Source organism: Drosophila albomicans, chromosome X (genome assembly GCF_009650485.2).
Source record: "Drosophila albomicans strain 15112-1751.03 chromosome X, ASM965048v2, whole genome shotgun sequence".
NCBI classification, from domain to species: domain Eukaryota; kingdom Metazoa; phylum Arthropoda; class Insecta; order Diptera; family Drosophilidae; genus Drosophila; species Drosophila albomicans.
The window spans coordinates 6,791,554-6,815,649 of NC_047627.2; the positions used below are offsets into that span (position 1 = coordinate 6,791,554).

Sequence of the window (24,096 nt, forward strand, 5' to 3'; positions counted from 1 at the left end):
AAAAATTAGCCCGTAATCGGCTCCGAAGCACAAGAGTCTCAAGTTGCTTCGAAGAGGAAGGATTGTCGAAAGGAAGGAAGGAAGCAAGTCAGCAGTCAGCAATCGAATGCCTGGGGAGGGGGTTGGGACAAATAATAACTACCATTTGTGAGATTTGAGTAATGCCTTTGGCCATTTAATTAGAATCGATTAGACTTTTGGACACATACAAACACACCCGCACACACACACACACACACACACACACACACACAATCATCTCCTGTTTGCTGGCAATTTGATTAATGACGCAATGTTTACGCATATTTTCATGTCCCTTTTAACCCATTCAACATTACTCCCACGGTGAATGCACACACAAAGCTGGCCAACAATTCCCTTGACATCAATGTAGTCACGATAGAATTACTCCTAACTGGCTTCTTCTTCTTTGTTTCAAATTTCCGAGTACTCGTATATTGCAATTAAATGCTTGGCAACACATTTTCTATAGTTACTTTAGTCGGAGCAAGTGAGCAATGAGCAATGCGTAAGGCAATGCAGCTTTCAATTTACTATCGATTACAGCAACTAAAATAGCTTGATCTGATTTAAAATTACATTGAAGCCATTCAATGCGAGTTGTATTTATGATTAATAATAATTTTCTTCGAGCTTCAATTGTTGTCTACTTTCGATTCTGTTGTTTAGGTTGCATGGTTTTGCAGTCTGCGTGTATTAATTACTATCGATTGTATTACAAGAGGTGCTTGAGTATCTTGAGCATCTATTGTGTTAAAAGATTATACATAAATTTTGTATTATAATCTGACATTTACTACCGATTAATTTCAGCAAAGCCAGTTTGATCGAATCTGACTTGAAGCCATTTTATCCATGTGCTCATTGCTATCAATTGCATTGCTTATATTTAGAAAAGTGTCGCTTACTATCGATTGTGCTTTTCGATTTAATCGAATCTTCAATACTATCGATTATATTATTTCATTTCATATGTTTTTTTTTTGCATTATAGTATAGTTTTCACTATCGATCAAATGATTTTGGTTTGTACGATTTTTTCTACTATCGATTGTATTTATAATTTCGCTTTATTCATTCATATCTAATAGCTTCCAATAAAATCAGTCGAGAAATGTAAAATGTAATCGTGAAGCCTAATTATAGAGAAATACTTTTATTATAATTTTCGAGTAAGATAATTTAAGAATATATTAAATTGTATCTTCTGTCTTCCTTCGTTAACCAAGCTAAGTATATTTAATTTGTCAGTTGGCCATTTAACATATTTATGCTGACAAGTGTTTAGGCATTTTATGTGTGTGTTTCTACATAGATATGGCCAAGTGTCTAGTCAAGGTCGTTTGGCAACTTGAACTAAAATGCTAATCATTGTGCTACTATCTTTCATTGCAGATGCTATACCCCAACAACAGCAGCAACAACAACAATCGCCACAGCAGCAGCCGCTGGTGCAGCAACAAAAACAACAACAGGAGGCGCCACACTTTACAACGCATCCTTCGTCATCGGGATCCATTGTTAGCGAAGGACGAACGAAGATTTTACAGTGTCTTGCGCTCGGTAAGTTGAAGCTGAAGCCCCCAATAACAACTACAACAATAAGAAAGTTTCGAAACATAAGCTTGGACACGCTTGCTAAGGAGTGTGAAAAGCAAAGAAGGTGGTGAAGAAGAGTGGGGGGGAAGTGGAGTGGGAAGTCTAAACATTACACTTGTCCTTCAAAATGCCTGACAGCTGAGCTTAAGCATCTAGGAGTTGGCTAAAAGAGGAGGAGAAGAAGGGGCAGGACATGGGCGCTTGGGCATTGTGGCAAGTGGCAAGTGGCATGTAAAATGAAACCATAAACGAAAACACTTTTCCCTTCTCCCGTTCTCTCTTGCCGGTGTTTGTTGTGTGGGCGTGGCGTAATTTTGCTTTTGAAAGATAATGAAGTAGAAAAACAATAACTTTTATGAGGTTTCCAGCCAGTTGGGAAGCCCACGAGAGAGAGCGCCGTAATCCTTTGAGCCGTTTTCGTGTTGCCCAGGACACGATGGGAGGCGATGGGAAGCAGGAGGCGGCAGGTCAGGCGAGGACGCAAGGACGCTTTAGGGCATACGCACAGGACAGGACAGCACAGCACATACACAATATACACACAGGTGTTGTTACCCGACTGTTGTCCTCCTGTTGCCGTCTTCTGCGTCTGGCATTCCCAAGTATCGGTTACATATTGTGTCATCCCGAAAAATGTTGTGCGAGTGTTGCGTGGCGAGGGCTTTGAGCTCTCGGACTTTAGCCAGGACTTTTAGCCCATCGTCTTGCGACTCACTCGAGCACACTTCACCTTCTCCCCCCCGCCCAACCCCTTCCCCACTTCAACTCGTTCACATTCTCTCGTCCTCGTCCTCGTTCTTGTCATTTTCATTCTTTTTACCGTTGTTTGTGCCGTAAAGGACCCTCAAGACAATTTGGGACCTGATGTCCTTGTCCCTATACGACTCTGTGTGTGTGTGAGGATATTAGCTTTGTGGCCTTATGGCCGCAGGATTCGCACAATTAGCCGTGAAATGTATTAAAAATGAATGCATATTGGTTCATTGATGAGCCAAAGGGACACACGCCTTTGTCTGTCTATCACAGCTTCATCTCTCCCTCACTCTCTCTCTCTCTCTTTCTCTCTCACCATTTCCTTTTCCTCTACAGCTCAATTTGTTGGCCCTTCAAGTAATTTCAAAAATTGCCTGGAAAATTGTGTCATCTCGAGGGTTCAGAATAAGAGTGCAAAACTTTTATCATAGAATTTAAAAAAAAGCTAAATAAAGAAAGACAGAAAGAAATAAGCACAGAAAAAAAACCGAAAGTAAAGTTTGATTAGGGTTTGTGACAGTTTGCAGTCAAAATATTTGGAACAATGTGTTTATAAATCGCTTGCTAATGTCTTGTCATTAATTTAAATCGCAACAACAGCGACACAAATCCAATCTCTGCTAAATTAATCAATCTAAATGAAGAGCGAGCAAGAGCTGATTTATGATTAAAAAGAGGAAGCGAGCAATAATAGTAGGAACATAAGGAAATTCGGTTTGAATTGAAATCTAGTTGTTATCGATAGTACGCACTTACTATCGATTAAAGTAGGATAAAAATAGGAATTTTAATATCTATTTATGTGTTAAGTAGCTGACGATGCTCACACCAAATTGATTACTGATCCGCAATAATAATAAGCAAAACATATCCAAGTTTAGTTTGAGCTCAATTGTGATTGTTATCGGTAGTTTGCATTTACTATCGCTTAAATTACGTTAAGCCTACTCTGATGTGTAAATATGTATTTATCTATTCAATTCGCTGTTGATGTTCACAACAAATTGGCTTACAAAAAGTCAGGAGTTAGGAAATGAACAGTAGTTGTTGTTATCGATAATTGCTACTTACTATCGATTAAAGTGTGCTTAACCTAGATTGATCATAAGTAGCTAAAGATCCTACGAAAGCGAAAGTTAATTACTTTGTGACTTGTTAGGCAAAAGCAAAAGCTAGTGAAGCATAATCTGGAAATTAATCTACAATAAGAGCGGCCTTATCACTTGCACTCTTCGATCCCGCTAACCAAAAACGGTGACTGCATTTGAAGGGTCAAGTTGTCCGAACCTGCCAAAAAAAAAAAGAGGCGAAAAAACTATTAGGCCAAAATGCAAAATTCAGAACACGTCAATGCAAACGATGAAGCAGCCAGCAAACCAAGCTTAACAACATTCGAGCGTGTGTGAGTGCGAGTTGTGAGTGTGTTAGTATGCGAGAGAGTGTGTGTGTAAGTGTGTGTGTGTGTGGTGCTAATTGATTGGCCTTTGATGGCCTGGCCAGGCCATTTGAGCCGTTTCAACTTCAGCTACAGCTGCAGCTGCGAGCGAGAATCATCTGAATTCACGTATCTCTGCAGCACACACATGCATATGAAAATGTACTTACAACACCCATATATCTATCTATGTATGTGTGTGTGTGTGTGTATGTGTGCGTGTGTGGTGAGGTGCAGGCAGAGGAAGAGAGTCCTGCACTTTGCGTAAGCTGCAAAACGGCCAAAAGCAAAAATGTTACACCAAAAGACAGGCAAAACAACAACCTGCCAACAACATAAAAAAAAATGGAAAATATTTGTAGAGTATGCACGACTGCGCGATACTTGTTAATGCTGCACAACCAATTGAAATTGATTTGTTATTAAACTTAATATCTTGAAAAATCTCTCAACTGATAGTTTCATTAGGCAGATATTTCTCTTTTTAACACTTTCTATGGCATGGTATAGTTTTCTGAAACACTCGCTTGGACGGACATCAATTGTTCGTTAACTGTGTTAAACGCAGCCAGGATTTTCTACTCAATTCCATATTTAACTAATATTCACAACATGACATGATGTCTACTGTTTGCTCAAATTTCTTTGATGCAATTTCTTTCACTTTATATGCAAAATAGGCAAAAAGAATGGCTGCGATTATATTCGCAAATTAAACTGCATTCTAAAGAATTTGAATGAATTAATATTTTTTCATTCAATAAATTTGTTAACTGAGATCGAAGATTTCAGTTGAAGCTTTTGGACTATTAATTTTTTGCAAAAATAAACATATTTGTTAGTTTTAGATGGATTCAACTGCGAGTTAATTTTTTTAAGACAAACTTAATAGACAGCAGACAAACTTTGAGATTCATGTTCTTGACTATCACTAACCTTTGATACCCTTTGCCGCGCTTTAGCTGCCGGGTGTAGCAAACAAACATGCAAATCTTTTTAGCTGTTGTTGTTGTTGATGATGCTTCACTTGCCGTTGTTGTTGTTGGTGTTGCAGATGCCGCGACAAGCGTTGCCAATGGCCACGGCGGCGTTCACGCACTCAGTCACTTTGGCGCTTTTAACTGTCAACAGCGAGCGAGCGAGAGAGAGAGAGAGAGAGAAGGAGAGAATGAGAGAGATAGATACAAAGACAAGAGATACGGATGGTTACGAATGAGGCTGGCGATGCCAATGCAGCTGCAGCGGCAAACTAAATGGGGGGATGGAAGGGAAATAGGCAATGGGGGATGTGCGGATGTGCCCGCATAGGCTTGCCTGCCACGCCCCCTCCTCGCCACTGGCCGCCCAACTTAACCTATGCTCAGTTATCCCGCTCCCAAGTGATGCCAAGGAATGCAGCCGCTTTCTGTTAACTATTTTTATGCCGCGCACTCATTGAAAAAATGAGAAAGTGCAATTGGGTATGCGCTATTGAAAGGAGAGCAAAATGAATTTGTCTTGATCTTTCTTAATACTTCTTCTAATTTTGATTATTTTTCACTGAAGCAGTTCTTTTATACCGAAAACGTATCTAAGTATATCCTTATAGTGGAGCAAAATCTTGATTAGAAATACAAAAATTCATTAGTAAATATGATTAGTCATGCTTAAATGAAAAAATCAATTCTATAAGCACTATATGCATTTGAGATAACAATGATATGATGATGAATGAATGCTCTTAAGTCTGCTTATTGTTCATATATATTTTGCAGGCAGTTAAATATTAATTTTCCACAAATAAATAACGGAATAATCCTGTTAGATAGTAACTTATTGATTTCGAGATTACAATTTATTTAGTTGCATTATTTATGATGACACAATCGATAGATAAGCCAAAGAGTAGTTAAATATAACAATTTGCATAGCACAGCTGGCGCCATCTAACGGACATTTATTGCTTTTGATGCGTTTGCAAATAATTTGAGATTTAATGCCATCTAGGGTATCTGAATGTTCAGCTTTTGTGTTACCAGCATCGTTTACACTTTGTTTTGTTATCTTTACAACCATTTTTTGTTTCTTTGTTGTTTTTCAGTTGTTTTGCGCCCAGTTTTTAGTGTGCGCTAACAACAAACGGCGAATTCTGTGGCTTGCTAGCGTTTCGACGTGTTGCCATTCTTGTTGTTGTTGTTGTCGTTGTTGTCATGTTGTCGTCGTGCTCGAAACTACACACACACAAAAAAATGTATAAAACGTTGTTACAATGTTGAAAGCAATAGCGACGGCATACACAACTAGCAGATACCCAAAAATAGTGAAATAGTAGACGAAATTTATTGTCAGCTTTGTTGCTACGAATTTTATTTATTTATTTCTGGTTTTACTCTATATTTGTAATATTTTGCCACCGCTTGCTATAAATTCCTCCATCAAAAGACTTTGAATTGAGCGTCGCCTGCAGTATTTCATTTTTTGTAGCATACTTTTTTGGGGCTCTGCATGAAATTTCAATAGCGAGCGCTGAGAGCTATCTGTATATCTCATCGGACGATAGTCGAAAGCCTGTAAACTGTAAACTGATTCACAAAAGCCCCGATGAATTTACAATTAAGCTCGTTGTTGAATACCCTGTAAATTGTGTCGAACAAATGTATTGCCAAAGATTTGGGGCATGCGATGAGCAGCAGCAGCATCCAGCATCGTTTGTGTGGCGCCATCTGGCGTTAAATGCGCGTTGCGACACCAAAAATGGCCCGTTAAACAGCAAAGGAGCAGAAGAGGAAGAGGGAGAGCGGCAGGCAGATTTGGGTAGACCAGGTAACGACTGTTAATCAGGATTATCTACGACACGTTGAATGGGGCAATAGAGGTGCACAAATGTAACTAATATGGCACATGCAACTGCCACACGATGTTCAAGTTGCAAGTGCTTAGAAGAAGGAGAGGGACAGAGCGAGAGAGAGAGAGAGAGGGAGCTCTCTCGGTGTCATAAGCATAAAGCATAAAGCCTTGGCAAAGTGTGTGTTGAATTGTTTTCAACGTCGCAGCAACTTGCAACAAAGACTTTGCTTTTTTATGGCTTGCTGGCGAAGAAGCTGCAACCAAGCAGCAAATGGGCTGCGACGCGACGCGAAGCGAAGCGATGTTGTTGCTGTTGCATCACGTAAGGAACATAAGGATAAGGCAACACAAGGCGCGCAAACACACACAAAACTACAGAGGAAAAAAGTCAAATGGAAAACGGAGAACGAAGAACGTGCGTGGCTTAGTTTCCCTGGGTTTAGCTCGCTGTTTTAGGCACAGCACAGCACTGGAAGCTGCAACTGCCACCGAGACGAAGACTGCGACTGAGCTGGGTTTTGGGTGCAGTTTACAGCTCTACTTTCCTCCTCCTCCTTCTGTTTTTTTCACTCAGCTCTCAGCGTCAACATTGAAAACTAACAACAACAAACGGAGAAGTGGAAACATTACTAAGCGAAAAAAAATACAAACAATAACAACTACTAGAAACACAGAAATGGTGAAAAGCATTGTTTTTGTGTGTGTGTGTGTGTGTTTTGTCGCAATCTTTTCTACTTTTTTTCTTCTTCTAGTTCTTGTTATGAAATTGTTCCTATTCTTCTCGACTTGCTTTAAACTAGGCTGAGAGTTGCTTTAAAATTTATGGAAGAGGAATATTACAAACAAAAAAGAAGTATTCCAAATTCACAAAGCTTTAACTACGTATCTGATATGTCTACTGCCTCAAAAAAGCTGTCAAAATGCTGAAGCCTTAGCCAAACTATAATTAGAACTTATTTCACTCGAAGTAAGCTGAGGCAACTTTTGTGTCCTGCGGCCGATTCCTGTGAAATTTGCTTAATGATATACAAAAATCAACAAAGCATAATGAATGACAGTGGCATGAATTGAGAAAAGACGCCAGAAAACAGAAAAAAGCGAAGAACTGGAAATGGAATGAGCTAAAGTATTGTATTTGATGGGATACAAAGTCAACAATTAACTCTTGGAGATTAGTTCAGATTCAGAGTAAGAAAATTCTCTTACAATTCACTGACTTGTTGTTGTTGTTGTCACTAAGCATGCGATGATGAGCATATTTTTATGACAAAACAACAGCTAAACAATCTACATACATGCTTCATTCGGTTTTAGCTGAGACGGAAAATTTGTGCTCTTTTATTTTGTTGTTTGTGCTTTTCATTTTTACTTATTACTTGCTTTTCCGCAATGCTTTTGCACAGTTGACACACTTACAGAGCTGCTGCTGGCACTCCATCTTCCTCTCTCTCTCTCTTACTATCTCTTTCTATCTCTTCTGCTGTCTCTGGGCTACATTTATGTCTTTGGCTCACATGTGCCACGTGATGAGCGTTGCTCAGATTTCTTGGCCAAGTTTTGTGGTTAAAGCAGAGCTAGAAAGATAGAGAGAGAGAGAGAGAGAGAGAGAGAGTGCGAGAGTGTGTAAACAATGGAAATGCATAAAAGTGAAATGTGCTGCCAAAAGTGAAAAGACAACAAAGCGACGGCGAAGCAAGGCGGGGAAAAGCCTTTTAGGCAGCTTTTCTTGCCAGCACATTTTGAAGTTTACTTAAAATTCAAGTGCAACACACAACACTACAATGTTATGTGTGCATTGTGTTGTGCATAATTTAGCAAGCGAGAAGAGTGAGAAAGAGATAAAGAATGAGTGCGGCAGATACACGCAGCATTGTATAGTATATTGAGCAGCAATAAAAGGCAGGTGTAGACTTAGTTAGGAGACCGCAGAGCAATGTGGAAAAATCAAAGCAGCTTCAGCGTTGACAGGTAGATCAATGTGGCATGCAACTGCACACTGTTGACTGACTGTGCGGCATTAGGCGGCTAATGTCAGCAAAGAGTTGATGAAATTGCAGCAGCCAAGCGAAAAGAGAAAAGAAGAGGGATAGGGAGAGAAGTGAGAGGAAGCTGAGCTGAGTTGGCGACAAGTTGGCAAAGTGCTGTAAAGCGAAGACAACCGCAAATCAAACAATTTCTGCCAGTCGTATAAGTAAAATGAGAGTGAGAGGGAGAGAGAGAGAGGAAGAAAGAGACAGCACACACACTCTCGCCACTCGTGCAAATGCAATTTGTTGCGTGTGGCATCGTCAGTTTATTGAATTTATTTATATGCAGTCGCTTGCTTAGACATTGACTGATTGATTGAGTGATTGAGCGATTGATTCGCTCGAAAAGTACGCGTACCGAATTTCATTAAAAAAAAACATAAAAAATGAAAAGAATACTGTTGGGAATTATGCATTTTCAGCCAGTTTTTGAAACTCACTTTTCGCTGGCCCACCAAAGTATGCTATGAAATTTGTGTTGGAATTCGCTTGGTCGCTAGCTTTCAAAAGTATGCTATGAAATTTGTTATGAGATTTGATTAGTGTTTTACGTCCTTATGATATGAATATGAGGTTTGATCTGAATCAGTTTTTCCTAAAAAGTGTTTTTACTACAAATTTATGCACTTGCTTAAATTGACTCAGTAAATGTGACTTTTCACGTCTGTTAATTGCTTGCAAATTATATTTTAAAGAGCTTCGAAGCAGCAGCAAACCTGCATTTAATATGGTCCATCGTCTGATTTATGAGCTTTTCCCCCCTGGAACGAACTTGTTTCATTTGATAACTTTGCTTCGTTTTCGGCCTCTGTGCTCAATGGGGACTGGGGACTCGACTTTGGATGATGATGAGCTGGCCAACTCTTGGACACGCTTGACTGTGGTGCCGTATGGCTTTGGCCTAAAGGATTTGTCAGTTTAGTTATTAAAAACTCATGAGTGTCTGTGTGACAGGACGAAATGAAGAAGGTCGACGATGGGAGGCGGTGTATGTGTGTGTGTGTGTGTTGTGTCTCTATGGATTCGCCAGTTTCTTCTCTGCTTATTGGGGCTTTCACTTCGATTTAACGCTGACACATATCGCTAGAGAACTCTGCCTTCTCTCTCTCTCTCTCTCTCTCTCTGTCTCTCTTTTGCTCTCTGTTTGGCTTACTTTACTTTACTTTACTTTGGCTACTTTTTGCACCCACTCAGTTCTGCCTTTGAGGCCTGCTGCCTGCTGTTGACCAAAGCGACGGCATTCGTTTAAGTAAGTCCTGTCTGTTTGTGTGAAGCCTGTCTATATACATATCTACATATATATATATGTATGTATATAGTGTACGTACATCTGCCTTACAATTCCCCAAATTGTAATTTTATAGCAGCGTCATTGCCCAAATACTCAAATAGACTTTGCCCTTCTCTTCTCGTCTCTTCTCCTTTCGTTCATTTTTTTTTTCTTTTCTGCCGGCCAACACTTGAGAAAAGTTTTTTTCTTTTTCGTTTTGCTGATTTTCTTTTGCGTAGTTTTGCTCTGCTTTTTTGGCTGCTGGTTTGCTGGCTCTTGGCTGCTGCTGGCTCTTTTACTTATTCTGGCATTTCGGTCTTAGCCTCCAGTCTCTGAGACTGAGAGACTGACTGAGTTTGAGTTTGAGTTGCTGTGAGTCAGAGTCTCGGAGTCTGCTCAATTCGATTTCATCTGCTGCCAAAGTGCTGCCAAGTGAATGCAATTGCATTGCCATTGGCAACCTACTCCTGTATGTGTCTATATGTGTATGTGTGTGTGTGACAGCATTCTACTACGTTGCAAGGTTGCATTCGATAATGGGGTAGATTGTTTTAGACTTCCTTAATTTGTATACAATATTCAACGAAATATTTCAGCTGAGTGATTTGCCAAACTCGTTTTTCCTTACTTACAAATGAAATATATCATTTAATGCATTTCCAAATAAAGCTCAACTTGTTGTCAGATGATATAAATAAGCCATATATCGTTTTTTTTATTATTTCTTGTTCTATTTTCAACTATACAAAACTCTCTTCAATGCTTTCCCTCAGCAAAGTCAATACAGATGTTTACAGGGTATCTGGCACAGGAAAAAAGCGAAATAAGCGCAAAGTTTTCTGCCATTTTTGGTTTATTCAATGCAAATAAAATGTGCGCAAATTTGTTATAACAAGATTTCAGATATTGTTGAGAATTGAAATTGTCATGCGAGCAAAAGTTTTGCTGCGAGTAAAATTCACTCTTCGATTTTGATTTCGATTTCGCTTTCGGATATTGCAAAGAAGAATATTGCAAATCTTTCAGCAGCACAAATATGAATTATAGTTAATTGATTTTTCATATGTCTGAGCATAATTATTACAGGGTATCACAGCAGAGTTTCGTTCTCGACACGATTAAAGTAGTTAGCAAAGCGTTTGTTTTTTTTTTTTCTCTTTCTTTTATTTGTTGTTTGCAGGACGCGCGTTAAATCGTTGACTGTGCAATTGGGCCTGAAGTGAAGGGGGAAAGGGGGGAGGAGATTTGGGATTTGGGATCAACTATCCCGGACAGGTCAAATGTGGCGGAGGCTGCTGCACGAATAGATTGCTGTAGTGTCTATTGGCTTTCAGCAGAAATTGCAGCCCGGCAGCAACGAGAGCAGCAGCTGCATTCATCCTGTTGCACTTCCATTTCATGTTTAGATATCAGTGTTGAGTGCTATGTAGTAATAGCAGGTGCAACAGTGCAACGGTGGGGCGACTCCGGGTTACTCGCAGTTGGCTAAAACGGATATTTTATTCAACGCTTCATTTAGTTGGCCAACCAAAATGACACACAGAGAGAGAGAGAACGGAACGACGAAGTGAGGAAAGTTTTGTTTTGTCGAAAATTGCAATTGCAATTTTCATTTCAAATTTCAAATGTTGCAAGTTGGTGTAATACGCCGCGACAAAACAAATGCAATGCCGCCAACGCACATAAATCAACTTTAAATTAAAACGAAATCGAAATCAAAAAAGCGCCATTTGCAAACAATACGAAATACAGCATCAAGAGCCAGTAGAAAAGTCGTTTATTTTCAAGTCGATCGCATTTTGTGTGCCAAAATCGAGTTGCTTCGAGTGTGTCCGGTGCATGCCGCTTGGTCTTTGCATCCTGCAGTTGGTCCCTCGATAGGCAAACGGAAGTTCCAACAAATAGTCAACGAACTACACACATACACATCGTGGAGAGAGGGGGGGCATTCAGCTTTGGGGTGGGTAAAATAAGTAATATCCTTTTTGGTGCCCGGGCGTGGCCAGCATAAGATTTAATCGCCACTGAACCAAAAGAGATATGGCTTTCAAAAAAAGTAGAGAAAAAAAAAACAGACACACATACACACACATTTTCATTATGCAACAAGACTGCTGCAACCTCATTTTTACTTAACAGACACACTTCTCTCTCTCTCTCTCTCTTTCGCTTTCTATCTGTGTGTGTCTAGTACAACATCTCGTATACGTATTATGTGTATTCATGTATGTATGTATTTTGAACTTTATTCACAGGTTCGCCACAGCCCACATATCGCTGGCTCAAGGATGGCGCTCCCGTTGCCGATTATTCATCCAGTCAATTTTATCGCATTCACATCACAAGACGCGAGGATGCCGGCAGCTATCAGTGCATTGCCAGGAACGATGCTGGATCTATACTGAGTGAAAAAAGCGACGTTGTTGTTGCCTGTAAGTATACATCAACACACTCTCACATATACACACCCACACACTCATACACCCATAGATGCCACATTCAGCAAGACACGCTGTTACATATGTCTGCTTCATACACTGAGCAAATTTAATGAGCAACAACTTTGGTGTATTTCAAAAGACATTCAGAATGCTGAAAAGCAATGCAACGAAATATTTATTAATGTGGAATTCAAATTCACATAATATTCGTAATACATATTACTCTTATTATATTTCTAAAAAGAAGTAATAACAAAAAAAAAAGATACCTAATTCAAATGTCAAAATAATTAGTTTTAAAAGTAAAGTAATACATGAAATTCGTAATCAAATAGGGTACTGTGACTTTTTATGATATTATTTTGAATAATATACATTTTAATATAATATCATAAATAAAATTAACATTCATAAAAACGAATGGCATAATATAACAGAATAGAAAAGTTTTTCTTAAGAAAGAAAGTAACTATTTGTTATATTATTTTGAGTAATAGTAATTTCAATACAATATCAAACATAGTCAATAGTTCTTAAAAAATAATTGCATAATAAAAGAGAATGTTACGCCAAAGCAGCCATTAATTTCGCTCAGTGCAGCCTGAGCTCAGGTGGGGGAAATTATTAAGCTGACTACTTGAAGCACTGACAGCCTTTTGTAGCATCAGCGCCCATCAAATAGGGACTAAGCCATTTTCATTCGCCTGGTAATTGCGTGGGAAAACTTCTCGTCACTCGCTGTCTGCCCTTCGTGCCTCTCTCTCTCCCTTGGGCGTCTGTCCCCCGCCCGTCCTTCGTCTTTGGGGTCGTCACTTTGCTTCGATACGATACGCGTTTCGTCTTATTGTAAGCTGCTTAATGCCTGCTGCCTGCTGTCTGCCTGCCTGCTGTTATCGTTATACATCATTTGAAATCTATGTCAAGATATAATTTGATATAGTTTCGTGTAATCGTTATTTATGATTACTCCGCCCACAACTTCTGTGTTTTCCATCAACCATCAACCATCAGCGATATGCAAGTACACTCTTTTCAGCATTTTAGATATTTTTGTGTATTTGCCAGATAAGTTGGCCAGTAATTGGGCCTGTTATCGGAATCTAGCACGCAATATACTTCAACTCAGCGTTGCCTGCCTGTTTACCTGCCCATTTAGGCGAGTCCTCAGTCCTCAGTTTGTCCCGTGTAGCATTTCGTATCGATTGGAATTATAAATAGACCAGTTGCAGATAGCTGTAATTATGTTGAAGCATGTGCATTTGATTTCGTTATGGAACTCGGGCACATAGCGATTGCCAATGCCATATATAAAATGCACACTTTACCATATTTGTTTTCCAACCTTAATTGCCATCGACAATAATAATAAAGGTAATAAAGGTCGCGACACTTGCAATTAAAATGTAAATGTATAATAACTGATCTATGACACACGCGCTTCAAATTTAACTAATTTTGAGGTGGAGAATTGTTTTTATATCGAGAGTATCGAAATAATTTCTATACATTACGTTACTGTGAGGTCATAAATTGATCCTTTTTAAACGTAACATTTCGTTTGCTAAGCAGTTTGTTTCATTCCAACGTTCCAAATTTATGAATACTTAAACTAAGCATTGCAACATCCCAAGATTCATGACAAATTCTTCCATTCCAAATGTAACATTAAGTTGTTAAGCAAGTTTCATTTCAACGTTCCAAAATATTTAATATTTGTCTTCAACAAATTCGCTTCAAACGTAAAATTCAGTTGCTAAAGGTATATTTCATTCCAACGTTTCATACTATTTGGTATTTACTGCAGCATTATATAATATTATAAATTGTTCCATTCTAACGTAACATTTCGTTTGCTAAGCAGTTTGTTTCATTCCAACGTTCCAAATTTATGAATACTTAAACTAAACAGTGCAACATCCTAAGATTCATAACAAATTCTTCCATTCCAAATGTAACATTATGTTGCTAAAGGTATGTTTCATTCCAACGTTTCATACTATTGAGTATTTAACTTCAGTATTATATAATATTATAAATTGTTCCATTCCAAACGTAACATTTCGTTTGTTAAGCGTGTGTTTCTTTCCGTTCGTTCCGTTGATGCTATCTAATCAAGTATTTGGCTTTGCTACTCTTTCTATATGCTGATATTCAGCCTTTAGTTCCCATTACTAAATCTTACAAATTAAGCTCTATAAACTGTAAAATATATAGACCGACAAGCAAAGCAAGATACTGAATGTTTCATTCCCAAATGAGTAAATTCCTCAAATTGATTTTTTGTTCCGAAAAGTATGCTACACTTTTTGACAAATTGGTCATTTTAAAACGAATTGTAAGCTACGTAGATAAAAACAATTACAAGAGTGTATAAAAGTAAAGCAGTTAATTAAACTAACTAGAACAACAAGTGCTGCTGGACAAAAACATGTGACTTGCTGTGCAGTTGTGGGCGGAGGAGGAGAAGGAGGAAGAAGGGAGCAGAGAAAGAGAGAAGCTGTCAAGAGTTTAGCGCCGATTGAAGCGTCGTCCACTTAAAAGCACTCGAATGATTGCGCGATGCGCGTAATCGGAGTGAAGAGCAAACTGTGTGTGCTACACGTGGCAGTGGCAGCTGTAGAGCTCGTCGAGCTTGTAGAGTTAGGTTACGTGCCACAATAGTGTCAACTTGCAACTTGGGGCAAGTTGACAATTGGGGGCACGTTGCTAATCAAACGGCTGTCACAGCAGCAGCAACAACAACAACGATAGATGTAGCTGCTAATTTTTCTTTAATGCGAACTTAATTACAACAAAAAGCTAGAACAACAACAACAATAACGAGAGCGTCCAACAATTAGATAGAGAGGGTGGAAGGAGAAAAAGATGGCACTGAGTGAGATGGCGACACTTGAGCTGTGGCTCATGTGTGTGCGCTTTACCCAACTGCTGCTGCTGCTGCTTGAACCTAATAAATCGAGCTCTCGACGAGCTGGTGACCTTCTTTTCGGGGCACGCCAACTTAGCAGATGATGACGATGACGATGACGATGACGATGACGATGACGATGACTGCGATGATGATAATGATAATGGCCGCCTCGTGTTCGTTGGTCTGACTTGGAGCATCGTCTTGAGTACTTAATTAATTGTAGGAGTGCTGCGCTTAAACTGAACTAATAACCTTTCCTTTTCCTATGCTGTGTGTGCTGTGAGAAAGCGGGCCAGCCAAGTGGAATAAAGTCAAGCAGCAGCAGCAACGGCAGCAACAGCGGCGCAGTGTGCGTAGTTGATGGGAGGTTAAGCAAAATTGCCTCTGCCCGCAGGCCGACATCGCTTGATTCAATTAGCTGTCGTGACACTTGAGCTCGAGACCGAGGCTAAGGCATCGAGCAAGCGAGCGAGCCAAGGGGGTTGACACTTGGGGGTCAGGTCACGCTATTAAATTGTAATAACCGACGCGCATATTTCAATTTCAATTTTAATATCTAATTTCTATTGCAGATATGGGCAACTTTGAGAACAGCACCGAGGGCCGCTTAAACGTTGTCAGCGGTCATGCGGCCATCTTTGATATGCCCCAAATCGATTCGATACCACGACCATCGGTCGACTGGCAAACAGCCGAAGGGCCGCTCAACTATGACATCAAATACGCGACAACGCATGCCAATCAATTGATCATACTCAGCGCCCACGAGGACGATGCGAAAGCGTATCGCGCTCGCGCAATGAACACACAACTGGGCAAGGAAGAGATGAGCGCCTATGTGCATTTGAAGGTCACCGGCGATCCGTTCATTGAGATTGCACCCGAGATCATTGTGCCGCCGCAGGATCTGAAGTTGAAGCGTGGCGAGAGTTTCGCTGAACTCCAATGCATTGCCAATGCTCGACCTTTGCATGAGCTCGAAATGATTTGGCTGAAGGATGGCATCCCGGTGGAACAAGCAGGCATTGCACACACCCTCAATGATCCCTGGAATCGCACCCTTGTCCTCCAGCAGGCAAACAGCTCGCATGCCGGCGATTACAGTTGCCAGGTGCGTTTACGCAGCGGTGGCTATCAGACTGTGACCGCCACAGCTCGGGTCATTGTCCTCGAGCCTCCGATGTTTGTCAGCTCAATGCGAGCGGAGACCTTCGGGGATTTTGGTGGCCAGGTGTCGTTGCCCTGTCACGTTGTTGGCGATCCCATGCCCAAGATTCAATGGTTTCGCAATGCCGAACGCATCGAGGCGCAGCTGCAAAGCGGCGGGTAAGTTGCTCAATTGTTATACAACACTGATCCTATATTCAAGTATAGTTTAATGTCGTAAGAGTTGCACTTATCTGCAACAATGAAAACTATTTTTGTTATTTCATTTACTTTCTGCGGTTGCAATTATTGACATCAATTGCACATCCACATTATCTGCAATTCTTAAATTTTGTTGTGGCAATTAAATGTGGTTGCCATTATCGAAATTTGGGAGTAAATACGCATTTATTATATTATAGTCTTCTACTTATAAGAATGCTTCAATTTGTGTTCAATTTTCAAAACAAGTATAGTTTTATGTCGAAAGAGTTGCACTTATCTGCAATGTGCAATTAAGTTAACAATGAAAACTATTTTTGTTATTCCATTTACTTTATGCGGTTGCAATTATCGACATCAATTGCACATCCACATTATCTGCAATTCTTAAATTTTGTTGTGGCAATTAAATGTGGTTGCCATTATCGAAATTTGGCAGTAAATACTCATTTATTATATTCTAGTCTTCAACTTATAAGAATGCTTCAATTTGTGTTCCATTTTCAAAACACTGTGTTGTAAGATGCTCCACGTAAATTTCTAAATATCAAATTTCGCATAGTAACATCTTGTGCAACACTAGTTGTAGTGTTGTAAAGCGTGCTAGAAGTATCCAGTATTTTTGTCTGTCTGAAAGTCAAAGTAAATAAGTATTTGTGTTGCAAAGTAGTTACTTTAGTGTTGTTAAACGCATTACACTAGTGTTGTTAAACGCATTGCGCTGTTTATCTTGTCGCTTAACCAAAAATATGCATTGGGGGTCTTCCCATGCTCTCTAAAACTCTTCAACATAATACGAAAATAAGTTAGTTGTGCAATACACTTTCTTTCAAGTGTTGCAAATTGCACAGCAGTTTTTTTGTTGCACTAAAATGAAAATATTCCAAACCGCATTTAATTCGCTGCTCGAATTGAATTGAAATGTGGAGCAGCCTCTCGATTTATATGCAAACTGCGATGAATGCACTAAATGAATATATGTATGTGAAATCGAAAGCAATTAGTATGTGAAGAAGAGAAAGGGAGATAATTACTTGATGCCACACTAATGATGAATCATTATTGGTTGCATGACACCTTTTCTTCGTATTTTGATTTTTTGTACTATATATCGTACTTTTACAGATATGAACTGCAAGCGGATAATACGCTGATAATTAAAAAACTGACACTCGACGATGAGGGAATGTTCCAATGCCTGGCGAACAACGAGGCTGGCGAGAAGTCCGCCTCCACCTGGCTGCGAGTGAAAAGTAAGTCAAGTGTTTCACTATCTAATCTATATTAGTATATATTAACGTATGTGGTAGATGTGAATTTGAATGTGAATGTGGATGGTGGATGCCATGGAAAAATGCAAACTAAACACATTCAATTGGCATCGCGAATCGTGAAAAATGCTTCAGATACAAATACTAATAACTAAAACGCCTGCTAATCTCATAAACCATAAACCACAAAATAAAAACCAGCCTAACATTAAATGATACTAAAACGGCTCTCGCCCAATTCTCTTCCATTTTGTTGTTGTCTCACACACATATTCCTTCCCCCCAATTAAATTCCCATCCATCAAAAAACTCAACATAAAAATAGCAGCAAGCAAAAGTGATGCGGCAGCTGCTTTGCTGTCGAAGCCGCGCGTGAAGCGTTTGGCGCAACCGCGCATCTTGCGGGTGAGAGCATCGCATGCTGGCATGGGATCGGGATCGGGAACGGGATCTAGCTCGAGAAGCAGCTCGAGCCAGGGCATGGGCACGGGCTATAAACGCAAGGAATTTCGCTTTGGTATGGGCAAAAAATTCAAAACAAAGAAATATGCACATAGTATAACCAACTAGTTGCCACATGCAACATGCACCTACATAACGCCTACAACACTTTTATTCAATTAAAATATTCCACCTTCTTGTTATTTTTCTTTTTTGTTATTATTCGTAGTGTTGTTGTTGATTATTATTATTACATAAATAGTTTTTGCCACCGCACGCACAATGCACTTGACTTGCATGAGAGGCATTCGAAACTGCACTCGTTATTCATACTCTGCACTCACTTGATATAGTATTCGTCACCCACAACCCACTGGCAACTTGCCACTTGCCACTTGCCACACTCGAGCAATTTGTTGCTGTTTATGACTTGTTTTCATTGCTTCATTATGTGCTCGCATTTATCATACTTTAGTTTGTTCAGCACACACACACACGCACACACACGCACACATCATTAAACTAAATATTTTAACTAAACATTAAAAACAATTGCAACTAACATTTACCACCCACCTTTGCAAACTATTTGCATTTGTGTTGAGCTCTCAATTGCAACTCGAGGAATTTTGTTGCATACTTTTATGCCACAACTTTTTCGAGTTGCTCTTCATTAATTAATTAATTTCTGGTTTTTATGCAATGTCATTTTTCGAAATTGAACCTATTTTGGAAAAACTGATTGATTGATTGCTCTGCATATGAATATGAAATTAGCTAAATAAATTCGTTGTCAGTGACACAATTTTCAAATTATTTAGTTGATTTTAACAAGCGATGCCAAGGAATTTATCTTTGGCCACAAAATTCTATTCAATTGACGACGCGTCAAAAGAAAAGCGATGAAAACTCTTGGCTAAATTGCAGTAAAGAACAACAAACAAACATTGTTTTACTGCAGTACAATTATTTGTATTGTGTGGTAGCATATTTTATTTTTATACTCGTTATTCAATGGTTAGAAGGGCATGCTAACTTTGTGCCTGCAGGAAATTGATATACAAGGCGGCAGAAAATATCTCCGATTCTATAAATTATTATTATTTCTTCAACTGCCGATACGTTATAGTCATTTATGTCTGTCTGTCTGTCTGTCTTATTTTTGGTACACACTATAATAACTACAGTATTTATGATTCCTGAAAATTTGGTTGTGATCAAATACAAAATTTAGAAGTTATACAGGAAATACTTAGATGGCTGAAAATCAGGTATATTTTAGTAGTCTATGGTATATTTTGAATTTAGTAATATACCAAAAATATATACCATATGGTATATTTTATAGTTTATGGTATATTTTAAATGTAGTAGTATATCACGATTCCAAATATATACCATATGGTATATTGTGTACTTTATGGTATATTAGGAATGCAGTGTTATATCAATATATCAGTAATATTCCAAAAATATATTCCATCTGGTATATTTTATACTTGATGGTATATTTTAAATGTAGTGGTATATCACTATTCCAAATATCTACCATATGGTATATTGTGTACTTTATGGTATATTTTGAATGCAGCGATATATCAATATATCAGTAATATACCAAAAAAATATACCATCTGGTATATTTTATGGTTTATGGTATATTTTAAATGTTGTGGTATATCACTATTCCAAATATATACCATATGGTATATTGTGTACTTTATGGTATATTTTGAATGCAGTGTTATATTAATATATCAGTAATATACCAAAAAATATACCATCTGGTATATTTTATACTTGATGGTATATTTTAAATGTAGTAGTATATCACGATTCCAAATATATATCATATGGTATATTGTGTACTTTATGGTATATTTTGAATGCAGCACTATATCAATATACCAAATAAAGCCTTTGGTATATTTTCATATTTTTGCGGTATATTAATTTGGTATACTAAATATTACCGCACTGTTTTGCTTTCATTAAAAATATGTAGCAGGTATTTCACAGTCGATCACACTCGAGGTTTCTTACTCTTGTTCAAAATATGCCACACAGACAATGTGGCATTCAAGCGAAATATTTATCTATTGAAAATGTTGATAAATACCGCAACGATTTTTGTGCAACATGCTTCAAGGCGAAGGAATTCGCTTTTACTGCTCTGTGTTGTCTTGAATTTGTTAATATTAAACTGTCATAAATGCGAGATGCGAAAATTCAAAGTCAATTAGTTGAAGTTGCCCTCAAGCTTCAAAATAATTGATGCACTCTCTCTATCTCTCTATTTCTGTTGTCTTCTTTTCTGGGTCTCAAGTTTGCCATAAAGATGCATTGTTATTGTTATTATTAGTACATATTCTAGTAATAATAATAATAATTATTATTATTGTCGTCATTATGCTCATCATCATAGGCAGCAGCAGCAGTTGAAGCAGCAGCAACATCGTTGTGGCATGCATATTCATAGCGAAATTGTTGAAAGTCTTTTCCAGTTGTCGGCTGTCGACTTTCCTAGACTGTTGCCTGTTGCCTGTTGCGTGGGCAGAAAGCTTGAAGCTTGACACCCAAGTACCGTTAAGTGCCACGACTTCATCTTCATCCTGCAACAAACTTGTGCCACATAGAGACACCTACTTCTTCGTGTGTGTGTGTGTGTGTCTGTGTGTGTGTTCGTTTTATATTTGGACTTGCTGTGGGACAATTTCGCATTTTAATGAATTTAATAATGTGAAAATGAAGACAGCTGAAGGACATGCCAGGAACTAACACGGACACACACACACACACACACCCGCATAGACTGTCATGTTGTCTTTGGGATTGTGGAAAACCCTGCAGGAAATTTGCTCAAGCACCATGCAAAAATTGACCTTCGACCCAAAATGAGCTTAGTCGAGCATCGTATTTGCTTTGCAAAAATGCTCAACAGATAACATCTGAGCACTGCAGGGATGTTGTTGTTGTTGTTTTTTTTCCTCCTCTCTCCTTCTTCATGCTTATCAGCGCTTAATGCGTAAAAGGTTAAGAAACACAATTTAAAAACGAAATCTCTTGAAATAAATGGAGTTTCTATCGCATCGCATAATAAATTCGCAAATTACAGCGATTCAACTGAGATTTCCTGCTGCTATGCCTGAAAGGTTCCCTTCCCTTTTCAGCCGTAAAATCGGCACCAAATTAACCAAGTTTCAAATTTAAATACAAAAATATAAATTTAATAATTGCTTTAAATTACTTCCAAAAAATTAACTGTTTTTGTTTGGAATTAATATCATATATATCTAAATTTACTGATATATTTGCAGTGCATGAAAACTTTTCTTCCTTTTTCAACCATAAATGCAGCACAAGTTATAAAATTGTTTCTTTTATTCAAGACAACCTTTTCATATGAAATTACAGTTTAACAAATTAAATATTTAAAATACCTTCAAAAGAACAGGAATTGTATTCACTTCACTAGCTATTAATATCAGTATTTATGTAAAAAGAAATCAGTTTTTATCGTATTCAAAATTTAAAAAGATCTTGCTAAAATTTCTACTTTGCAGGAAACCTTTCAATTCCTTTTCAGCCATAAATTCAGCACAACCCAAGTTACATATGAAATTACAGTATAACGAATTCAATATTTAAAATACATCTTCATAAGAATAGAGAATTGTTTTTGCCTGTTATTAATAGCAGTGAAAATGTCTCGCATTTTCTGACAAGCTTTTCACCAACTCAAAATGAATTAAACCGTGCAATGAGAAGTAGCTCATGAGTTTTGCATGGCCAAAAGTGCAGTTGGGTGAGCTGGAAATTGTGTGTGTGTGTGTTGCATTATTCAGTTGCAAGTTGCCAGTTGCTAGTTGCAAGTTGCAAATTACTGAGCTGCCGAGTGACAGTTACAACGACAACTAAACAATTATGCAATGCTCAGGGTAACTTTATTTTTTCTTTCTTTTTCTATTCCATTTCGTCGGCCGTTTCAATATTTGACGACATGTTGTTTGTGTAAGCTTTGCGAGGTAAAGAGAAAGAGAGGGAGAGAGACAGAGAGGGAAAGCGAGATAGCTAGATAGAAAGACAGTTGAACAGACGGAAGAAGAACGCAATTTCTTGCATTTACTTGTCTCGAAAACATTTTACGCAAATGATTATGCAAAAATGACAAACACATACACATATAAAGACAGAGACAGATATATGTATGTAGATAGAGTGAGAGAGAGGGAAGCGAGACACACAGAAATACTTATTGTTAAAGTTGTTGCTGCGTTTTATGGCTCTTTAAAAAAGTTGAACGCTGTCAGCTTGTCCTCAACCGAGTTCCTCCCATCTGTTTTTGGTATTTTTAAATGTATATAGTATAGAATAGTATTTTCCTTTTTGGTATATTGCTATGGACAATCTGTGGACGCGCTGCCAGTTGAGCTGTCCGACCACTTGCCATGTAAATTGGAAATTTCGATGCATATTTGTTGAGTTGAGTTATTCTTTAGCTGCAGCGTCGCACGTCGCACTCCCCACTCCCCTCTCACTCTCCTCCCCCCTTTCCTCACACGACACAAGCTGCTGCAGTTCATCGAGTTAAACTAGTTAAAAGATTTTGTCCTCTTACTGCGGCAACGGGCGTTGGTTTATTGAAAAACTTTACCCAGTTAACTTTAGCGACTTTGGCTTGGCTCGAACACAGCTCACTTACTTTATAGCGCAAGGGGGAGAGAGGAGTGTCTCTCCCTCTCCCTCACTCTCTCTGTTTGTTGCAAATGACTTTCGCAGACTCCTTCTTCGTGTAGTAGTTGTTGACGTTGCGCCTCATTTCATTTTATGTGCATGGCGAAATTTCCGTCAATTTGTTTGTCTCGTCGCAACGCAAACGCATTTTATGAGCCGCGCTCTCTCTATCTCTCTCTCGCTCTCATCTCATTTCCCTTTCAAGGATTTAGCCCTAGGCTTAGACTTATTTTTCAATTGTGCCGCGCTTACACAACAAATTCAACAGCGTTTGTGTTTGTGTTGCATGTGCCACACAATGAATGCTGCCACATTCTAGTCCTCTGCTTATTAGCCATTCGTTGACCTCTTCTGTTGTGTCCTTTATTATCGCAGCTTTGCCACCATTTAGTTGTAGCGTCCATTTGCCTTTTGGGGCCACTTTATGTGGTGTCTCGCATTCAAGTATTCATTCAGCAACTTAAACGACAATTTCTTCCTAATTAAAGGCAAATATTAGCGCATTAACTGGCTTAGAAAAAGCTCAGCTGCTGATTGATTGCGTTACTTATTAAATACAACTTTTTAATATATAACTAAATAGTTCAGCAAATTTCTTTTGCTGTTCAAAAAAGAATTTCAATTTCTAATTTCATATTTTCGTATCTTTAAATATTTCTAACTAAATATTTCAGCTATTTTATTTGACTGTTCAAAAAAGAATTTCATTTTATAATTTCATATTTTTATCTTCAAACTTTTGTATGACATTTTCAGTTCAGCTGTTGATTGATTCCGTTATATAAATATAAATCTATACATATAATATGTAACTAAATATTTCAACAAATTTCATTTAAAAATGTTATATTTTCATGTCTTGAAACTTTTCTACGACATTCACAACTAAATATTTCCGAAAATTTGTTTTACTGTTCATTCTCTAATTTCATATTTTCATATCTTCAAACTTTTCTAAGACATTCATATTTATTTATAAGCTGCTTTGCGCAACTAGTT

General features: G+C 38.4%; 1 protein-coding gene across 15 annotated transcripts in view; it reads left to right on the forward strand.

Moving 5' to 3' along the window:
* The window catches only part of LOC117564871 (protein sidekick), a 140,633-nt gene that overhangs the window by 96,267 nt on the left and 20,270 nt on the right, over positions 1-24,096 (forward strand). For 9 of the 15 annotated variants that reach the window (XM_052008561.1, XM_052008529.1, XM_052008496.1 and 6 more), the window contains exons 3-7: positions 1,417-1,584; positions 12,187-12,363; positions 15,856-16,609; positions 17,777-17,904; positions 18,248-18,439. In XM_052008561.1, coding sequence (XP_051864521.1) covers positions 1,417-1,584; positions 12,187-12,363; positions 15,856-16,609; positions 17,777-17,904; positions 18,248-18,439 — 1,419 coding nt within the window. The remainder of the gene's footprint in view (positions 1-1,416; positions 1,585-12,186; positions 12,364-15,855; positions 16,610-17,776; positions 17,905-18,247; positions 18,440-24,096) is intronic. The other 6 variants (XM_052008703.1, XM_052008727.1, XM_052008735.1 and 3 more) reach the window with 2 other exon arrangements.